This window comes from Monocercomonoides exilis (genome assembly GCF_001643675.1).
Source record: "Monocercomonoides exilis strain PA203 chromosome Unknown scaffold33-1116896, whole genome shotgun sequence".
NCBI classification, from domain to species: Eukaryota; Preaxostyla; order Oxymonadida; family Polymastigidae; genus Monocercomonoides; species Monocercomonoides exilis.
This window is the reverse complement of record NW_027150578.1, coordinates 789352-809938: the sequence shown is the minus strand read 5'-3', so window position 1 is coordinate 809938 and position 20587 is coordinate 789352. Positions and strand designations below refer to the sequence as shown.

At 39.2% G+C, this 20587-nt stretch overlaps 5 protein-coding genes across 5 annotated transcripts; 2 read left to right on the top strand and 3 right to left on the bottom strand.

Moving 5' to 3' along the window:
- Nucleotides 1-5: 5 nt before the first annotated feature.
- On the bottom strand, nt 6-1942 carry MONOS_3615 (uncharacterized protein). Its single transcript, XM_067873625.1, has one exon. It carries the CDS (start codon nt 1919-1921, stop codon nt 146-148), a length of 1776 nt encoding a protein of 591 aa, XP_067724450.1. The 5' UTR covers nt 1922-1942; the 3' UTR covers nt 6-145.
- A 29-nt stretch (nt 1943-1971) lies between these two features.
- On the bottom strand, nt 1972-7670 carry MONOS_3616 (Structural maintenance of chromosomes 2, SMC2). Its single transcript, XM_067873626.1, has 7 exons — nt 7427-7670; nt 7183-7332; nt 4526-7087; nt 3468-4315; nt 3018-3305; nt 2671-2907; nt 1972-2584 (listed from the first exon to the last, which is right to left on the bottom strand). The coding sequence occupies exons 1-7, from the start codon at nt 7592-7594 to the stop codon at nt 2113-2115; spliced, it is 4725 nt and encodes a 1574-aa protein (XP_067724449.1). The 5' UTR covers nt 7595-7670; the 3' UTR covers nt 1972-2112.
- Nucleotides 7671-7819: 149 nt separating this feature from the next.
- MONOS_3617 (uncharacterized protein) lies at nt 7820-11466 on the top strand. The gene is made up of 6 exons (XM_067873627.1): nt 7820-7865; nt 7931-8004; nt 8070-8157; nt 8228-8313; nt 8371-8481; nt 8555-11466. Exons 2-6 carry the CDS (start codon nt 7945-7947, stop codon nt 10850-10852), a joined length of 2643 nt encoding a protein of 880 aa, XP_067724448.1. The 5' UTR covers nt 7820-7865; nt 7931-7944; the 3' UTR covers nt 10853-11466.
- A 2656-nt stretch (nt 11467-14122) lies between these two features.
- Nucleotides 14123-16842, bottom strand: MONOS_3618 (uncharacterized protein). Its single transcript, XM_067873628.1, has 3 exons — nt 16764-16842; nt 16670-16684; nt 14123-16599 (listed from the first exon to the last, which is right to left on the bottom strand). Exons 1-3 carry the CDS (start codon nt 16788-16790, stop codon nt 14278-14280), a joined length of 2364 nt encoding a protein of 787 aa, XP_067724447.1. The 5' UTR covers nt 16791-16842; the 3' UTR covers nt 14123-14277.
- Nucleotides 16843-16984: 142 nt separating this feature from the next.
- MONOS_3619 (starch phosphorylase) lies at nt 16985-20562 on the top strand (the record flags this gene model as incomplete). Its single annotated transcript, XM_067873629.1, has 4 exons — nt 16985-17054; nt 17108-17284; nt 17375-17500; nt 17570-20562. 4 exons carry the CDS (start codon nt 16985-16987, stop codon nt 20191-20193), a joined length of 2997 nt encoding a protein of 998 aa, XP_067724446.1. The 3' UTR covers nt 20194-20562.
- Nucleotides 20563-20587: the final 25 nt, after the last annotated feature.

Here is a 20587-nt window from a genome sequence, read left to right as displayed (position 1 = left end):
AAGGCTATTTCAAAAGATTACTATTTTCTTTTTTAAATGAAAACATGAAAAATATAAAAATAAGGAAAACGGAAACGAAAGAAAAGAATTCAAAATTGAAAGAAATGAAATATTTGAAGTGGAATTGCCTTCAACAGAAGAGGCGCTAAGATTTCTTGTGTCTGGCCTGCGCTGCATATGAGCCTTGTCTCTGAGGCTGCACCTTTGAAGCAGCTGCTCCGCTGGCTGCGTGTCCAGAAGGTGCTTTTTGTGTGATTTGATGAGAACTTTGCTGCGAAGGCAAAGGAGCGCTCGGTCCTCCTCTTCCGACTCCTTTCGCTCCTCCACGCGCAGCTTTGCTTCCTTCTCCACTTGGCGGCCCGCTGCTAATCGGAATAACAGCATATCTTACACCAGACGGATGCATAAATGTGCCTGTCACAGGAATTGCCCCTGACTGCAGCGCAGACAAAGGCACTGCCATTTCTCCTTTTCCTGTTGTCACACCAACATTTGACATCATCGAAGAAGACGAAGGGAGCGGTCCTTTCAGCGGAGCGAGGTTGTCCCGCCCAAACGCTGACGAATCTGCTCCTTTTCCAGTGTGTGGTGCTGCCTCGCTTTTCCCCTTTGATTTGATAAACCCAAACCGAGTTTGTTCGCCTTTACCTCCTTTACCTCCTGCTTGTGCTGCTGCCGCATTTGACTGATTCGCAAAGTTACTTGGATTTGCTGCTGCTCCACCGCGAACAGGCGAGGCAGAAGCTGGATGCCGCCTAACTGGCATAGCTCCACTGGCATTGCTGGCTCCGCTTTTGGCACTTGGATTTCCTCCGACGCCAGCAGCATAGCCTCGATAAGAGCCAACCGCCCCAACACTTCTGACTCCTGGCCTTCCACGTGACTCAGCGCTGTTCGGGGCATCGCGAACAGGAGGCAATGGCTTTTTGGATATGCCAGACGCAGATGAAGAGCCCTGTGGAGCGTGAATGCGTATTGGAGGTGTCAGAGAGCGGCGCTGTGGATTGATAACTGGATTGAGCTTTTTGGTTGGAGATTCAACATTGGCTTTTGCTTCGGCTTCTTTTTCTTTCGCCAATTGCTTCATCCGCTCGTTCATCCTTTCTTTTTCTCTTTGCCGTTCTTTCTCTGCTTCTTGTTTGGCTTGTTCTTCTCTTTGCTCAGACCTTCGTCTGAATTCCTCCAAACGTTCGCTCTTTCTGATTTTCAGATCACGCAGCATTGATAGCAATGAATCTCCCTCTCCTTGGCTTGGTTGCAACACATTTGCACAAATTTCTTCGAGCGATGCACAGCTCAGTGTATCCATAGTAAAAATAGGACGAAGAGGTTGCTTCATCATTTGCCGAAATCTTGTTTCGTTAATAATATTAATTGGTGGAGGCATTGCCCTTTGAGTGAAATAATACAAAGATGATGCTGAAGAATCGTAAATAGAAGGCTTTTGATTTGCTTGCTGCTGAATAAATTCATCATTTTGTGTGTGAATTAAGCTTGCAACTTGTTCAATGGATTTTCTTAATGGATTGGAAGTTGAAGGAGAATTATTTAAAGATTTTTCCGAAGCTGAAATTTCACTGTCAGTCGCTCCAGTTTCCGGAGCAGGTTCTACAACTTCAGTATTTTCAGTTTCTTCATTTCCACTCACCTGTTCATTTCCATTATATTCTGAAATATTATTATCCTCGGTTATTTCCTCATTTTCTCCTTGATTATCTATTTCATTTAATTCTTCTTGTTCCTCCTGAAGTTGCTCTTCGTTATCTTCATGTTGTTGTGAAATCTCCCCTTGATTATCATTTCCTTCATCATGATCTTCGAGGGGTTCAGATGGTTGCTCTTCTTCCTCTATTTCTTGTAGCTCTTCATTTTGCTCGGATTGAATAATATCTTCTTGATTTAAGGATTCGTCTTTATCCATAAAAGGAATAATTATTGATCTGTTTCCCACTACAAAAATTAATTAAACGGTTTAACAAGAAAAAAAAACGATTGTAATTGTCTTTCAATTAATTCAACAAATAAAAAACTTCAACAAAAATATAACTAGAAAACGCAAAATACAAGCATAAAAGTGAAATGCGAACTGTGAAAAAGTGTAGAAGTGTAATGTTAGATGAGTCTTGGTCTTTTCTTTGGACCTGAGATGGCCTCATCATCAACAAATTGAATTTCGTCTTCTTCCTCTTGGTCGCGTTTTTTCTTGTCTCTTTGTTTCTCTTCTGTTGAATGTCGCGAATCAGATCCACTTGAACGCCCGCCAGTGATCATTTTCTTTCCTCCTCTTCCTCCTTCTTTGCTTGAGTCAGATATCCGTGTGACGGTTGAAGTGCCATCAACAAAGCGCACCTGAAACAGCACATTCGCATTCGAAAACATTCCTTCCTTCAGCGAAACAACAAGAAACTGCGCAGGCGGCCGCCCAGCTTTGAGCGATGCTTCTTTGCCAAATTTCGTCTTGAGCAGCCTTCCAATGTTTTCTGTGTGGGAAAGATCGAGTGCAGCATCAATCTCATCCAGAATGTACAGAGGCGCTGGGTGGAACACAAGAAGAGAGAGAACAAGCGATAATGCAAGAAGTGATCTGAAACAAATAGGTTAGTTATATCAAATAAAAATAAATAAATAAATGATGATGATGACAAATCAGAATAAATACAATTAAAATACCTTTGCCCACCACTCAGCTCAGCAAGTGACTCCTTCCACACATCGCCAAACGCCACTTTGACTTCAAGGCCAGTTTCAGACAGAGATAACATCTTCTCTTCTTCTTCTCCTCCTCCGCCTCTTCCGCTGGGTGTGGTTGATGAAGATGCTGTTGCTGTATCATCGCTCCATTGTGATGGAGGTTCTAGTTTCGCAAAGGCTCCTGGCAGAAGCTCTGAAAATATCGCTCCAAAATCACTGGGGCATACAAAAAAGGAAGTGAAAATAAACAGGAAAAAAAAATGAATAATTTTTACATTAAATTGAATGAGAAAATGTGATAATAATAACAAAAGAGCAAAGCAAACGTGTTGACCTGCTTCCATGTTGTGTGGAGTGTTTCTATCTTCTTCTTGTCGAGCTCTTCAATCACCTTCGATATCTTCTCTTTGTCTTCCACCACTTTCTTCCTCTTCTCTGTCAAGTCTTTGAACTCCTTCTCTGTCCTCTCCAGCACTCCAATCCCCTTTTTGTTCACTCTCTCTGACAGACGCCTCAGCTCCTCTCGTTTTGTGACCAGCTCTTTCTTCATCTCGTCCAGCGCTGGCATCTCTCTCTCGCGGAAGTCAAAGTCGCTCCCTGGAACATCAAATTGCCTGCAAATAAATAGAACAAGAGGTCAATTAATGGGGAAATATTAATATTAATATATTTATTTATGAATATGAGTAATAATAATCCATAATGAAAAAAAAATTGATTGAGCAAATTAAAAAATACATTGAAAGTATGGGAATCAAAAGTGAATAATATCACACCTTTCAATTTGAGAAAGCCAAGGGCTTCTTCTTCTTCTGTGATCGACTTCGTTTTTCACTGCTTTTGCCTCGTCAATCGCCTTCTTCAGCACAATCCTCAGTTGTGTGAGCCTAACCTCGCTCTGCCTCTCCTCCTCTTCCAAATCTTTCATCTGTCTCTTCCTCCTCTCCACCTCTTCTTTCACTCCTTTCACCTCTTTTTCCTTCTCCTTCAGCCTCTCGTTCTCTCTCTTTCTCTTCTCCCTCTGCGGAATCAGCTCTTCCTCCAGCTTCTTCTGGATCGCCTCAATCTCCTTCTCCTTCGCTGGTATCTCAACTATTTGCAGTGCTTCTATCCTCTTCTCCATCTCTGCCAAGTCCATTTCTTGTGTCTCCTTCTTCTTTTTGATGTTCTGAACTGTCTTCAGCTCGTTCTTCACCTCCTTCCGCAGATCATCCAGTACTCGCTTCTTCAAATCGCTCTTTCTTTGCTCGTTTTCCTTCTCTCGCTTTGCTGACATCCCTTTCTCCTTCTCTTCTCTCTTCATATCTTCAATCGATTTTTGTATCTGGTTCACTCTTTCTTTCATCTCCTCTATGCTCATCTGCTTCTGCTGCCTCTTCTTCATCCCTTCCTCCAATCGCTCCTTGTCTTCTTTGTCTTCTCTCTCCCATCTTCTCATTCCTCCTTCTTCATTCCCAAGTGAGCTGTCACTTCCGCTGCTGCCTCTCTCGTCTCCTCTTCTTCTGCTTCCCTTTAAAAGCACCAATTCGTGTTCTTTCAGCTCAACATCTGCTGACTTCTCTCTGATCGCACGAAGCAGGTTGTCCAATGTCCGTAGTTCTCTTTCAAGATCACGCTGTTCCTTCTGAAATTATCAGAAATAATTGAAAAGAAATAAAAATAGAGTAAAAAGAATGAAGCAATAAATAAAAATATGATATTAAAAAAAGTTCAAATAAATAGAAAAATTATCTTTCTTCTTTCTCATTCATATAAATTCCTCAAAAAATGAAATAAATAAAAACCCCCACATTTTATCCACCAATCCCTCTTCTTTCCCCTCCCGCCTCCAAACCTCCATTCTCTTCTCCTCTCTCCTGAGGTTCCTGAGCCGTTCGAGCCTGCCCAAGATCGTCTCCCCGTGCATCATCCCTCTCCTCGACCCGCCCGTCACCAGCCCCTGCGGATCCATCACGTCTCCTTCGATTGTCACCACACGCGCCCTCACCCGCGGGTCAAACGCAATCAGCTGCGCATTCTCCATCGAAGACGTCACCAGCGTCGTCCCAAACACATACGTCATCGCCTTCTTCACTTCTGGCGGGTATCTGATCAGATCAAGCGCTGGACACACAAACAGAGGGGAGTTGACGTCTTCATAGACTGCCAGCGACGTCCCAGCTTCTGCTGCTGCTTTTGGGTACTTCTTCCTCAAAATGTCTCTTGCCACCTCAATCTGCCGCTGCTGCAGCGTCCACGCCTGAATCTTGTCCAGCGGGATGATCACCACTGATCTTCCAGCGCCTCCTCCCCCCTCTCTCTTCAGCCTCTCCAGCACTTCCTTCCCTTTCAGCGCTGTCGAAACAACCAGACTGAACAGCCGCTTCCCTCCAACCACTTCCAGCATCACATCTGTGGCTGGGTTGCGCAGCTCAAACAGCGTGCACACATTGCCATACTCCTCATTCCGATAGCAAATGTTGGAGAACGAGCGAAGTGGTGACATGATTGAAGAAGAAGAAGAGGAAGAGGAGGATGAAGCAGAGGAGGAAGAAGTGTGTCTTGATGAAGAAGAAGATGATGATGATGATGAAATGGTTGTATCTCTTCTTCCACTCCTGCTTCGCCTTCTGTCTTCTTCTCCTTCTCCTTCCATTCCCAATGCACTTGTCCCTCTTCTGTCGCTGCTGCCTTGTCTTTCTCTCTCCTTCTGTTCTTCTATTTCTGTCTGAGAATCCCACATCCGATCTCCTTCGAAGAAGCACATCGACAGCTGCGCCATCAGCTGGGCTATGTTCTTTCGCATGTCTTGCTGCTGCCTCTGAATCGCATTCATCCTCTCTTGCAGCTGCATGTGATAGTCATTTGGCGATGAATGAGATGAAACAGAAGATGATGATGCAGATGATGATGATGAAGCAGACGAAGCTGAAGAATAGCGACGTGATGCAGTTGTCAGCTCTTCGTATTGAGAAGCCAACTCCGTCAGAGTTTTCTTTCCTTCTCGAATCTCCTCCTCCAACCGCTCGATTTTTGCCTCCGCTTTCTTCTTTTCCTCTTCCTCTCTCTTTGCAATCTCTTCGTATTTCCGCCTGTCGTTCTCTCTGTTGTGGATGCGTTTCTTCAGTGCTGCTGCATCGCGATCCAACTCCACCACTTCCTCTTCCATCGCCCTCAGCTCCTCCTTCAGCACCCGAATGATCGCTTCCTCTTCTCTTTCGCCGCTTGCTGCTGCCGATGGCTGCGAAGACGACGAAGCCGAAGACGAAGCAGCCGACGAAGACGAGGCAAGCGACAGCGCAACCTCGTCCATTCGCTTCTGCTTCGATTCATACACTTCCTCTGCCTCTGCCAACCGCGTGGCAAGTGTCTTCACCATCTCCGCGCCTTCTTCTTTTCTCCTCTGCAGCTCCTGCAGCTCCTCCTTCAGCTCTTTGAGGCTCTTTCTTTCTTCAGCCGCCTCGTTTTCTGCATCGCGCACATCCGCCGCAGCGTCTCTTGCTCTTTTCTCTGTCATCATCCGCAGCTCTGTGAAGCGCATAAACAGATCTGCAAACGACTTGTTCAGCTCTTTCTCTTCGGCTTTCTCTTTCTCTCGGTCGGCCCCTTTCCCTTTGGAGCTCCCTTTCCCTTTGGCTTTTTCTGTATCATTAGCATCTTCTGCATCACCGTCGTTTTCTTCATCATCATCTTCTTCTTCATCTTCTTGATCTTCTTCTCCTTCAATGTCCATCTTCCCTTTCTGCCCCTTCTTTTTCCCTCTGCTCGCTTTCTGCTTCCTTTTCCCTTCCTTTTCGCCTCTCTTCTGCTTCTCCTCTTTCCCTTCAACTTGCTCCCCAAACATCTCCAGCACTTTCCCCATCTTATCTTCAGCCTCACTCAGCGCCTGTGTGTTCTCCCGCTTTCGCTCTTCTCGGGTCTCTCTCAGCTCCTCCATCTTGTGTGTTACGTCTTCAAACGCCCGCTCTTTCTCATCTTTTTTCTCTTCTTCCTTTTCCCACCGCTTCACAAGACAATAAAATTGCATTCCCTCAAACTTCTTTTCCATTATTTCGATTTCGCCCTTAATTGTCTCCCATCGCATGTATTGTTCTTGCTCTTTTGCCAGCCGGTCTAGTGTTGGTTCAATCGTTTCTTTCAGAACACGATCGATTTCTTCTAACTTTTTGTCCTTTCGCTCCATCATCTTTATTGAAGAAACTTTTTTCTTTTCAAACATTTTCGTTCCGGCTGCTTCTTCAATCATTCCCAGGATCTCTCCTGGTTTCATGTTTAAAACTTTTGTAATTTGCCCCTGCATAATCAAAAAATGAGGATTGTTTATATTTAATGAAACTGACTGAAAAAGTTGTTGGACGCGTGCTGGTTGGGCTTGATTTCCATTTAAATAATACTTTGGCTGTTTTCCAACTTGAATCTAATAATTTTTGAAATATAACGTCATAAAAATTCGTTGAATAATCATTTGAATAAGATGAAACGCTCAAGGTTTAATAAAATATTTTATCAAACAGTTCTTGTCACAATTATTTCTTCGCACTGCTCATATCCTGCGGGGCTTTGAAGCTTATCTGTGTTATCAAACACAATGCTTACACTTGCAGTTTTAATATCAGTTTGTCCTTGTTTGTATACAAGATCCATATGCGACAAAGCTCGAACCTGAAGGAAATTTTGGAAATTTAATATTTATTCAAAGTTTTGTCGAGGAAAAATTAAAAATTCGATCTGATTCAATGGAGCATGATAACAAAACCTGCTCTAATCGAGAAATTCCGAGTACAAAGCATATAGCATCAAGAATGTTTGATTTTCCACTTCCATTTAATCCTGTGATTGCGGTGAAAGTCGGATCAAAACCTCGAATTCTCGTTGCTTGACGATAAGATTTAAATCCGTTGATTATTAACTCTTTTATGAACATTGAAGTGTTTTCCTTTGCGGAAACTTCGAAAACAAGATATTATCAACTTTGTTTGAAAGGTCCAATATATTAATAAAGGTTGTTAACGATATTGTTCATAAAAACATAAAATAACATGTATTTTTCAAATCTTTATTGCTTTACAAAAACATTAAAAACTTAAGATCAAACAATATATGATGAACTTTTCTTTGTCTAAAAAAGAATAATTTTGTGGGATACAGAATTGGTGTTGGTTGTTAAAGAACGAATTTTTTCTAAAACAGTTTTTGTATGTTATCATTTAACCTATTTTACTTATGTTATATCTGAATTTTACGATTCCGTATTCATTAGACTGCTGGATCTCAATGAAAGTAGATATTGAATTTCCGCAAGATGGTACGGATGATTGCTTACCGGAAAATACTGTTTGTAAAGATTTCTTTCCAAAAATTATCATTTAAGTCCTATGCTATTTGGTTTGCAAAAACAGTTACCTCCCCTCCTTCATATGCTTAGAAATAAAACAGATTTTGAAGCAGTAAGAGCAGCTTATCAACTTATTGCATTTTCATCTTTAAGTTTTTTCGTTTCTTTAGTATTGTAATCGATTCACTGAAAATATTTATCATTTCTATTATTGCATTTTAGAATCACACAGGGAGTATTTATTGAGTCATGATATCTTGAAAATTTGCGAGGAAATTTTAAATAATAGTGGTTATATAGAACTTAAAGTTTGCATTACTATTTTTTCTATATTAATAATTTTTTGTTCTGAATTCATTCTTTAGGTTTCAACACTTTTGCTTTTACAAAGTTTAGCAATACGGTGTACAGAGGATATGAACGTAGCTTTTGATTTTCGTTCCGCATATATACAAAACTGTTCAATTCTCCTTCTAGTTTTGTATATAAAATTATTTTTGTTGTACTAATTATATCCTTTTTAAAAAATAATTAATTTTTTGCTTATAGAGTGGAGATCCAACTATATCTAAACCCGCTTTCAAAATATTAGAAGATTTTCTTGGTAATTTTAATGAGTCATCGTATTCGCATAGTTCTTCTGAAGTTCCACTTTGTGTGAACGGTATAACTGAAATTGTAATGAAGAGTGGACTTCTGTTTGTAATCAAACAATTGACGTTCCGAGTAACCGAATCAAGAGATCCGATCAGTGAAACATTGGAAACAAGAGATGTCCTCTCGTTGTACGAAAATCTTCTGGAAAAGAAATGTGAACTGATGCTGATATCTGTATGTGCCAATGCTTTGCAGCACCTCAGGGGAAAAAACATAAGTTTAGTAGATAAACGTGCGATAAATGGCCTGATAGAATCAACTCCTTTGCTGGATGCAACGAAGTGCGCGCAAATCAAGCTCATTGTTTCGGACCCGAAGCTGTGGGAGCCGATAAAGGGCAATAGTCAATCAATGAGTGTTGCAATGAATCCATATATCAATTATTATCCACAAGATTATCAAAATATGTATTCAACAATGAATCCAATAATGAACCCAATAATGAATCCCGTAATGAATCAGTCGTTAAATTCGACAAATCAGTCATTAAGCTCAATAAATCAGTCATTAAGCTCAGTAAATCAGTCATTAAGCTCGACAAATCAGTCATTGAATAAAACAACAACTTCTCAGTCCTCTGAACAACTTTTGACGTTTCCTCGGCCTCCTCCTTATCAACAAGTGGCAAATGCTCAAAATCCTTTATATCAAACAGTATCTTTAAATCCAATGCAGGTGCCTTATCAGAATTTCCAGTTACTTCCTCCTGATTCGTCCTTGAAGCCTCAGCAGCAGAACATCAATCCTTCGTCTTCTTCGACGTCGCCTGATAGAAGTCAAACTCGCTCTCATTCTAAAAAGCATGAGTCGTCTTCAGGTCATTCGCGTTCGGGGCCTTCCTTGTCTCCTTCTTCTTCTTCTTCCTCTTCCTTTTCTTCTTCTTCCTCTTCTTCTTCTTCCTCTTCTTCTTCTTCTTCTTCTTCTTCTTCTCTTTCTCCTTCATCTTCTTCCTCTTCTTCTTCTCTTTCTCCCTCTCCTTCTCCTTCTTCTTCTGCCTCTGCTTCTGCCCCTACCTCTGCCTCTGCCTCATCCTCTGCTTCTCTTTCGACTTCTTCAGATATGCTGCAGTCGTTCAGTTCAACCAGCTATCCTCTTCAGCCCGGCAACAATTCTGTATTTTCCATAGAAGCATCTGCCAGCCCCTCTGAACGGACCCGGACATCCGGCACGAATACCAGCTCTGCTGCTGCCTCCTCCAAGCCCACCCACCACTCCTCCGCCAATTCTCCCTCGTCGTCCCGTGTCTCCAGCAAGCACAGCGGCGAGCTGTCTTCCCTTTCGTCGTCTGCCCTGCCCTCTCTCCCTGCGCGCAATGTGGTCTACACCTGCCCGCTGTGCTCGAAGCCCTTCGATACGCGGCAGGGGTGCCTCGACCACATCGCCACTGAGCCCAGCCACGAAGAGCGCTACGCCACATACAGGCAGCAGGGCATCCAGCTCGAGCCCCTTGTCGATCAGGTGCCTTCATTCTCTTCTCTGCGCGCATCGAGCAGGTCGATGTCATCCGCATCTTCTCCGCTGGCCAGCTCTTCTGGCCTCTCTTCAGTTTATCCGCTGAGGACGTCCCTACCCACACCACAAATGAACTGGAGGGCATCTGGACTGACTGACAGGACGAGGTTGAACCTGCCTGAGAACAGGCTTGTCTACACCCCATTCACTGCGCCTCCTATTCGACTGAGCCCAGCTTCAAGCAACTATCGCAGCACACCTGCTGCTCCTCCAGCCACTCCGCCTGTCTCCCTGCCGACTCTCCCCACAGAAGCAACCGTACCACCAACTCTCGAAACACCCAAACTGCCATCCAGCCAACCGGCATCATCATCATCCTCATCATCATCATCTTCTTCTTCTTCCTCTTCCTCTTCCTCTTCCTCATCATCATCATCATCATCATCTCTTTCTCCGGCCAGTGCAGAAAGCTTAGAGAACCCTCCTACTGGCAATGCAATGGCAGTCTCTGCCCCTTCATCAGCATCGTCTGCTTCTCAGCCTGCGGCTTCGCCAAGTCCGCAGCCGGAAAAAGAGAAGATGACCAAATCTGAGCCAGTTGTGATACAAGACGATCCCGACATGACTTTGATTGAGTGCGACAGCTGCGGCAAAAAGATTCCATTTGTTGATTATGAAGCACACTTTAATATACATGCCTTGTCCAGGGTGGATGCAGACATGGATCTAAAATCGTAGTCCAGGTGGACTTTTTTATAATGAATAGGATAAGAAGGTTGGATTTTTTCATAACTGTTGACATGTTAAAGGAGAGTCTTAAAGATCTGATTAATAAAAATCGGCTGGATGAAGGTTACAAGCAGCTGTTTTCAAGATCGTTTGTTGTAAGACAAAGCCTTTTCAAAATATTTGAATGTTTGTGACCTTTATTTTTTTAGAAATAATACTTGTTTAAAAGAAAATAGTTTATAAAGTTTCAAATTTGATAATATTTTGTAACAAAATTATTCGTTTTTCTGGGCTAATGTTAATAAGCTGAGTCAATAGCAAGGAAACATCATGTTATTGACTTTACATAAACTTTGGGCTCAATGAGTATGCCATGCTTTGCCTTTTTTTTTTTTAATTTCACTTGAACTTTTTTGCAAGATTTTTATTGTTGTTGTGGTCTTTTTATAATTATTTGCAAAGCGGCATTTTTGGAGAACCCTCAATTTTTTCGATAAAAAGAACAAATGTTTGCTATTGTTTTTCTTTTTTCGGTTGTTTAACATTATTTCTTCATTTGAAGTGACGAGTTTTTGTTAAGCGTCTATTATCTTGTTTGAAAATATCTACAGTAGCTCATCGAATTTGTTAGTGGGTTTTTTTTTCATTTTTTTCCAAAAGCAGGTGAATGCCAAAAATTACTAAATTGAAAAATGAAACATGTCATTAAAATTAATCATCTCTAAAACTTCCTATTTTCTTCACGCTTTCTTGAACATTTCATTTTGTTCAGCATTTCACTCTGAACAAAAACGTTAATATTTTATAATATAATTTTTATAATTTTTTATTTTCCAAATTCAATAACAACTCAACTTTTTCTGCTTTATTTATAGATTCACAACATAAAATTTTTCAATAAATTGAACTGAATATTTGATATAATTCATTGCTGTTCAAAAAATATCAACCAAAAAGTTTTATCCAAAATTTATAATTCAATTCATCGATTGAAAATGTTTTCTGATGAAGATTATAATTTTTGTTGAGTTTTTAAGCTTTGATATTCTTTTCCAATGCAAACATTAATTATTCTATTTAAATTGAAGGAATATTTTAATCGAATGAATAAGGACAAATGAACTTTTTTGAAAATATATTTTTTTCCGTGTGCTAATTGTTGAATAATTTGTAATTTTTTATTAACATGCAATAAATAATCTTTTCAAAAAAGTTCATTTGTCCTTATTCATTCGATTAAAATATTCCTTCAATTTAAATAGAATAATTAATGTTTGCATTGGAAAAGAATATCAAAGCTTAAAAACTCAACAAAAATTATAATCTTCATCAGAAAACATTTTCAATCGATGAATTGAATTATAAATTTTGGATAAAACTTTTTGGTTGATATTTTTTGAACAGCAATGAATTATATCAAATATTCAGTTCAATTTATTGAAAAATTTTATGTTGTGAATCTATAAATAAAGCAGAAAAAGTTGAGTTGTTATTGAATTTGGAAAATAAAAAATTATAAAAATTATATTATAAAATATTAACGTTTTTGTTCAGAGTGAAATGCTGAACAAAATGAAATGTTCAAGAAAGCGTGAAGAAAATAGGAAGTTTTAGAGATGGATGATTATAATTGAATCTTTATTACTTCTGCAAAAAATATAACTTGTCTAATTACTTTGAATATTGACATATGAGCACTTACTAATAATAACTCTGTTCATAGATAATTTTTCATTAACATTGTCAAAAACAACGAATTATCAAACAGTTATTATTTATTTTTCTTTTGAAAAAAATACTCCCTTTTCAAAAGAAAGAAACCTTCAAACTATCAACAAACTGAAAAAAGTTATGATTTCCAAAATAATTATCCGGATTGAATAAAACGAAAGAATTTGTTTTATAAATATAAATAATTGAAAATTCATTTGATTCTTCAATTACCAAAAAAACGATTGAAGATCATGAATTTGAGATTACTGAAGATGCTTCACCAAAAAAAAAAGTAATTTCAAAATCCGCGGCTTATTCCTTCTTGCGAAATCAACAAGAATTGAAATTGCAAAAGCCAAAAATTTTGGATTCAAAACGTCTTGCAGCATCTTGTCAAGACATTTTGAAACCTTGGAACGAAATGCTTGATGATTTGCATTTAAAGTTCAAATACAGAAGGGAGCTAATCTTTAATGTGGATGAAACATCACAGAGATTATCTGATAATTGCAAAAAACTTGTTGTGACATCCTCGAAATCTCCTTCAGCCTATTGTCTTGAACTTTCGAGAGTACGAAACGCAACGCTTGTGGCTGCTGTTGCCTCGGATGGATTTTCTTTGCCAATAATTGTCCTTTTGTCGAGTTCCATTATTCCTGAAAAGTTGACTCTTTATTTAATCTCCTTTTCTTGATATGTGGAGCAATGCTTATGGTTGGATGAACTTATCTTTGTTCGAATGTTTTTTTTTGCGCTTCTGGTTCCATTAATATTTGAAAAAAATAAAAGAATGAAATTATCGGAAGAGAGATATTTGTTATTTATGAATTCGTACAGCTCTTATGCAAACTTCTTTTATTTGGAGAAAATTTGTGGAATCGAATGTGGATGTCATCACGTTTGTTCCTCACACTACACACATTTCGCAACATTTCGAAAAAGATGTTTTTGTGATTCATAAATCAGTTTCAAATTTATCAATAGAAATCCCACAATCTTCAACTGCTTCTTCCAACAGAAAGGCTTTTGCAGTCATCCTTCCTCAAACTCTTAACTCTGCATTCGCTCCATCAGAATAAAGAATGTCTATGATGCAAGTTGAGTTTTATTTAAATAGTCAAAACCAGTTTTTCGAAAATTTCCAAAATACTCTTCATTTCCGTTACAAACTCATTTGAATCGCTTTGATTTTAACGGAAAACTGCTCACTAACGATTCTTTATAAGAAATATGTGAAAGAAGAGATTTTCTTTCGAACAAGTGCAAAATGTTCTGGAACGGAAGAAGATACCGAGAACTATTGAAGTAACTTTTCCATAAAAGTCAAAGAAGAAATGAGTTGATCGAAGAATTTTTCATGATGAAGGGGAAAATGTTAAAGAAAAAAATTCTTATGATCAAAAAGCAGGAAAAAGAAAAATTAGAAGACCATTTAACTAAGTTTTGAATATTTTTGCTTATTGAGTCAGTAATTTTGGTTTTTTTCACTTAAAAAATTTGGAAACAATAAAAAATGGTGCAAATAAAAACACCAAACTACAACATTTTTCGAATTCATTTTAAAGCTTTTGAAAGTTGACAGAAAGTTTTTTAAATTTGATAATTTATGATGTGAAAGTAGCAGAAAAATAAAACAAAAAGAACAAAACAACATCGAACATTCATCCGTTCATATAAGAAGAATACAATTCTTATTTCTTTTAATTTCTTTAAAATTAATTTCATTTTGGTTCACTGAGAATTGAGAATAGATCAACGCTATCATCGCTCATTGTACCCCTCAAAGACTGAACACGCTGAAGCACAAGCGTTGGTTGAAATGTGGCTTGCGAGGGCGATGAAAAATGAAATGTTGATAATGTTGCAGAATCAGCTTTATTTGTAGATGAACAAGGAATTGAAGAAAAAGTGTTCGGAGTTGGTACCGACTGAAACATCGCAACTTCATTTGGTGAAGATGAAGCGTCAAATGTTTTGATTGAGCTTTGAATTTCTTTTATTAATGAAAGTTTGCTGGACAAATTTGTTTGCTTATCGACCAACGTATTTGGCCATTGATACACTTTCTGATTGGAATAAGAAGGAGATGAAATACCACCAGCCGAAGGTGAAAGATGCAAAGCAAAATGACTTGAAGAAAAATTAGGCCCAATCTTTGATTCCAATGTGCTAGAGTCAGACAAAGAGCTTTGATTGCTCAAATCTATTAAATGTTTATTACGAAAAACCGGATTTGACATGAGCTGTTGAAGCGATTCTTTTTCAGAACTCGTTTTGTTCAAAACAGAATTTGTGGAAATATGTTGGATATTTGACTGAAGCAACTGAGACGATGGAAAGTTCAATTGTTGATTAGGATCAATCGTTAATGATGAATCATTAGACAACTCCAAAGAATAGCGCATTTGCGAATGAAAAAGTGAAGAGTCTGATTTCAACGATGAATCGAAAGAAGTTGTCGTTTGAGAACACAAATCTGTCAAATGAGAAAATTTCACTGGAAGAAGTTCTTCCTCATCTAATACAACTGAACCAACCATCAAATCTGAAGATGGCTGAAAATTTGAAGTATAAAATGATGAGTCACAACAAAGTAGCATATTTTCTGGCAAATTGAAGTTTAAATGATCTGTCAGAGAACTCGAAGCTTCTTCATTGCTTAATATCCTTTCAGGCATTTCTTCCGATTGATCATTTTGCTGCAATGATTGAAGAAGATAGATTTGGCTTTGATCAACAGATTTTTCGCAATTGGGAATAGAAGTGTTGTCTAATGAATACAACAAACTTTGCAGTTCAGATTTATGCTGACAAAAGTCAGACGATGGCAGTGCTGACATAAAGGCTTCATTCCAGTTGCAACAAAATGGAGTAACAATAATCAAATTTTCATTGATGCATTCTGATTTCTTAAGCTTTTTGTTGTCTGACATACTCTTGCTGTTTGCGTCAAAGACTGTGCATTCGTCAACTTGCTCCGTCATTCGCTTCATTTGCTCTTTCTTTTCAGTCTTCCGCTCTCTTTTTTCAATAATTTTTTGATATTTTATTTTATCTCCTTCGGATAATGTCGATGGATCTGCCATATTCAGCATTGTTTTTATCTCTTCAGTTGTTATTTTCTGGTGTTGCTTTGATTCCTTTTCCTTTTCCTTTCTCTCTTTCTTTCTAATCATTTTCATTTCTGCCTCCTCCCACATTTTCTTCTCCTTCTCATCAATGTAATTATCTTTAGAGATCCATTTACCAAACAGCTTGTAAAAATGGCGTGCCTCTTTTATTGATTGCTTTATGATCCTATCTCTTGTTTGATCATCTTCAGCAGTTTTATTGCCGCTTGGATTCTTTGTGAGATTCATTCCTCTGTCACACAAACCAAGAAAAGCATTTGCCTCATCGCTGATTGCTTGAATAAACCACCTGGTCTTTAATATTGTTTCATGTTTTTCAAATGCACTTTTCCAACCTGATTCATGCTTCGTATTCTCCATCTTCTGAAAAAGTAGCTGTATCTCCTTTTCATTCGCTTCTTCCTCAGAAATTTCAGGCAAAACACGAGGTTCGTAAGTTTCCTCCATTTGTAGCCCGAGATTGTCAATTGATAAAGTTGGCTGCCCATGACTAGAAGTTGTTATTCCAGATTTTCGATTATTTGGTGATAAAGATAATTGGACATCTTCATTATCTTTGGAAGATAAAAATGTGCAAGAAGAAGGAAAATAATGGATTGATTTATCCATTAAAGAATCAACTGGAGTCTGTTTTTTAATTTTATAATTATTCAAATATGTAGTTACTTCTAAGGATGGATCAACTCTCGAACTATTTGATGAACCTGCACCTTGAAATGTTGAAGATGCCGAAGAAAATAAAAGTTCAGATGCAACAGGAAGAATATTTGCTTTTAAAAATCGATTATTCAACATATTACTGACCGTAATTTTTGGACTATCATTTTCATTCGAAATAAGCCGCGATGTTTGTTCAGGCACTTCAATACTTTCACTTTTCCATTCATAATTAGAGTGTGCTTCAAAAATGTTCTAATAACAATTATGAAAACGATTAATATTCCAATAACATCAAAATATATGAGTAAAACAAATTGCAAACATAAGAATTATAAAACTTTTATAAATTATTTGAAAAGTAAATTAATGAAATAAACACAATTAATAGCTATAAAATTAATATATACACAACAAACAGTTGATGTTATTGCTTCTGTTGACATTATTAACGTTAAATACTTTCTTTAAGCCATTTGCATTCATAAAAAATTTAGTATGGCTGTTGGATAATAATGACGCTATATTCCCTTCTGAATTATTTAGCAGAAAATTTCATATTGAGATAATAAATAAATATTTTGAAAAAAAAATTTTTTTCAAAAAATTGTAGAATTACAACTTTGATCTTTTGCAAAAAATGACAACTCCGTATTCTTACGCCGACAGCATTGCTCAACGACAACGCCAACGCCCTGTAGAAGAAGAAAGTATTTTCATGCGTATATATTCTCGATCTTGCATGTTTTATTGTGTGTTTTAGAATTTAGAGCCACTGATATGTCTGAATCCTTGTCCCCAAGTCAAGGATTCTTAACAAGAATATCTTCTGGTACAAGATTGTTGCCTCGTGTAAATACAATTGCTAACCGAGATAATCCAGAGGAAAAGCAAAAGCTTAATCTTCTTTTTTCAATGAGAAGACAATATTTGCAAAATGGTTTTTCTGTCAATTTTCTGTTTATTATAAATAAAAATTTTTTATGATCCAAAATTTACGTGAATTTGTTTACAATTATAAATTGTTTAGACACCAAATCAATTCTTCAATCTATTTGCGATCATGTTGAATTCAGATGTGCAAGGACAAAATGGTCTTTCGATTTGGGTGTTGCATATCAAGCAACAGCCCTAAGCATCCGTGATAGATTGATTGGTATGATTTAATTTTTTTTTGTTTTAAATTACAATGCTTTTCTAAAAAATTGCAATTCATTATCAACAGAATTGTGGAATGATACAAATCGTCACTTTCACGAAAAGAATCCCAAAAGACTCTATTATCTTTCCATCGAATATTTGATCGGAAGACTTTTGCGCTCAAACATGTTATCCCTTACTGTGATGAATGAATACACCAGTGTTCTTTCACAGATTGGATTGAAGATGGAAGAAGTTGCTGAGCAGGAAATAGATATGGGACTTGGAAATGGAGGTCTTGGGCGTCTTGCTGCATGCTACTTGGACTCAATGGCATCGTTGCGTCTGCCGGCGTGGGGTTATGGCCTTCGCTATCAGTACGGAATGTTCAAACAAAAGATCTCTCCCGATGGCGATCAGATTGAAATGCCAGATTACTGGCTGGAAAATGAATGCCCCTGGGAAATTCAGAGAAATGATGTGAAATATAACGTTCGATACTTTGGACACGTGGAAGAATACAAGGAGAAAAGAATTGAACCTCAACAAAGAATGGTGAGAAGAAGGAAGGCATCTTCATGTGGATCCGCTTCTTCTTCAACATCAGCTTCAGCGTTGCCATCAACATATGCTGCTTCCTCGAGCAGCTTCTCAACACAGATGATGTCTGCTGACTCAGCTCCACTCCCACGCGCACAACTTGGCGCATCGTCATCGTCAGTTCCTTCCTCAGCCAGTGACGATGAAGACGATGAATTCGAATGGGTAGAAGTCACAGAAAACATCGAAAAAGAGACAGGACGCATCAGAAAGAGATGGGTTGGTGGAGATGAAGTTGTTGCACGTGCGTACGATGTGCCAATTGCCGGATTCAGAACACTGAACACAATCAACTTGCGTCTTTGGGAATCTGTCCCTTCACACGAGTTCGATTTATCCTCTTTCAACAGAGGAAGCTACGATGATGCAGTGAGAGCGAAGCAGCAGGCAGAGACGATTACACAAGTGCTCTACCCGAACGACGCATTCACAGCCGGCAAAGAGCTGAGACTGAAGCAACAGTACTTCTTTGTTTGCGCCTCGCTGCAAGATATCATCCGCCGCTTTGAGAAGCAAGGAAAGCCTTATTCCTCACTTCCAGAGTCGATCATGATGCAGTGCAACGACACACATCCAGTCCTTGCAATTCCTGAGCTTATGCGCATTTTGATGGATGAGAAGGGCTTTGAATTTGACGAGGCATGGAAGATCACTCAGGGATGCTTTGGATACACTAACCACACCGTGCTGCCAGAAGCGCTCGAGAAATGGCCAGTGGACCTGATCGGAAGGATGCTGCCAAGACATCTGGAGATCATCTATCTCATCAACCACGTCTTCTTGGAGTCGATCAAAGGGAAATACGATGCATTCATGGGAGAGCTTTCAATTGTGGAGGAATATCCAGTCAAGTGCATTCGTATGGCTAATCTTGCCATTGTCACCTCCTCCAAAGTGAATGGTGTGGCCGAGCTTCACTCACAGCTGCTGAAAACGACAATCTTCAAGCGCTTCTATGAAATATTCCCAGAGAAATTCCTGAATGTGACAAACGGAGTAACTCAAAGACGTTGGCTGCTCGAGGCAAATCCACCACTTGCACAGCTTTATGACTCCAAAGTTGGAAGCAGATGGACAGTGGCATACAAAGTACTACGCCGCATTGAGGCACAAGGGATGATCAACAAAGCATTCATTGAACAGTTCTGGAATGTAAAGAGGATGGCCAAGGAGAAGCTGGCAGAGGTGATTGAGCGTGAGTGCGGACAAGGTAACCCAGCTGCAGCAGGTGTTGTGATGAGAAGAGGAGAGGAGCTGGACAATGTGATCTTCGATGTGCATGTGAAGAGGCTGCACGAATACAAGCGCCAGAGTCTGAACATCCTGAGGTGCATTTATGAATACTTGGAGCTGAAGAAACTGAGCCGCTCTGAACTTTTGAAACGCCCGCCGAAAGTTGTTATCTTTGGTGGCAAAGCAGCACCCGGCTATTTCATGGCGAAGAAGACGATCAAACTTATCTGCGCAGTGGGCAATGTGGTGAATAAGGACGAGTCTATTATGGATGCTCTGAAGATTGTGTTCATCCCGAACTACTGTGTTTCGCTTGCACAAATCATCATCCCTGCTGCTGATATCTCAGAACAGATCTCAACTGCTGGCTATGAGGCATCAGGAACCTCCTGCATGAAGTTCTGCATGAACGGTGCTCTGCTCGTGGGCACATGGGACGGAGCCAACATCGAAATTGTGGAAGAGATTGGAGCGAACCAGGCATACATCTTTGGACTCAAAGCAGAAGAGATCGACGAGGCACGCGGGAGAAGACACTCTCCATCATACACACTCCCACCGTCACTTGCAGCTGCACTGGATGCGATTGACGGAGGCATGTTTGGAAACCCATCAGACTTCTCGCAGTTCACAGATACAATCAGACACAGCGACCACTATTTGGTGTCAATGGACTTCGAGGATTACATCAAGACACACAGGAAGATCGAGCAGGACTGGGCGAAGAAGGAGGAGTGGGGCAAGCGCGCAATCCTTACATCAATCAGAATGGACAAGTTCTCTTCTGACCGTTCCATCATCGACTATTCAGAGAAGATTTGGAACATCAAGCCTTGCATGGTACCACAGCCGATTGTAGAAAACTTGCCTAAATAAAATGATAGACTTCGTTGCACTTGGGCCCGTGTGTTCAGCATCATTCAGTTTATTCATTGCCTCAACAATGCCAAATCAAACAACAAGCATTTTTAATCTTCTAAAGTGGGACTCATATTTTGTTCTAAGAGACATTTTAACTTTCGGTTTTTTGTTGTGTTTCTTCTTCTCTTTGAATCTTGGTTTCTCATTTTTGTATGCGTGCATTCTTTCTTCAAATAGTTCTTCAGATTATGGAGTCAACTGGAATGAAAGTTAAGGGATAGTTATCTTTCTTCCAACATTTTTTCAATAGTTAAAAATTTCCAATCATTTTTATATTCATTTCCCAGCAACAAGTCATCATTGAACATGATCGCCTGATCGATTTCAGTATTTTTTTGTGATAAAAAAG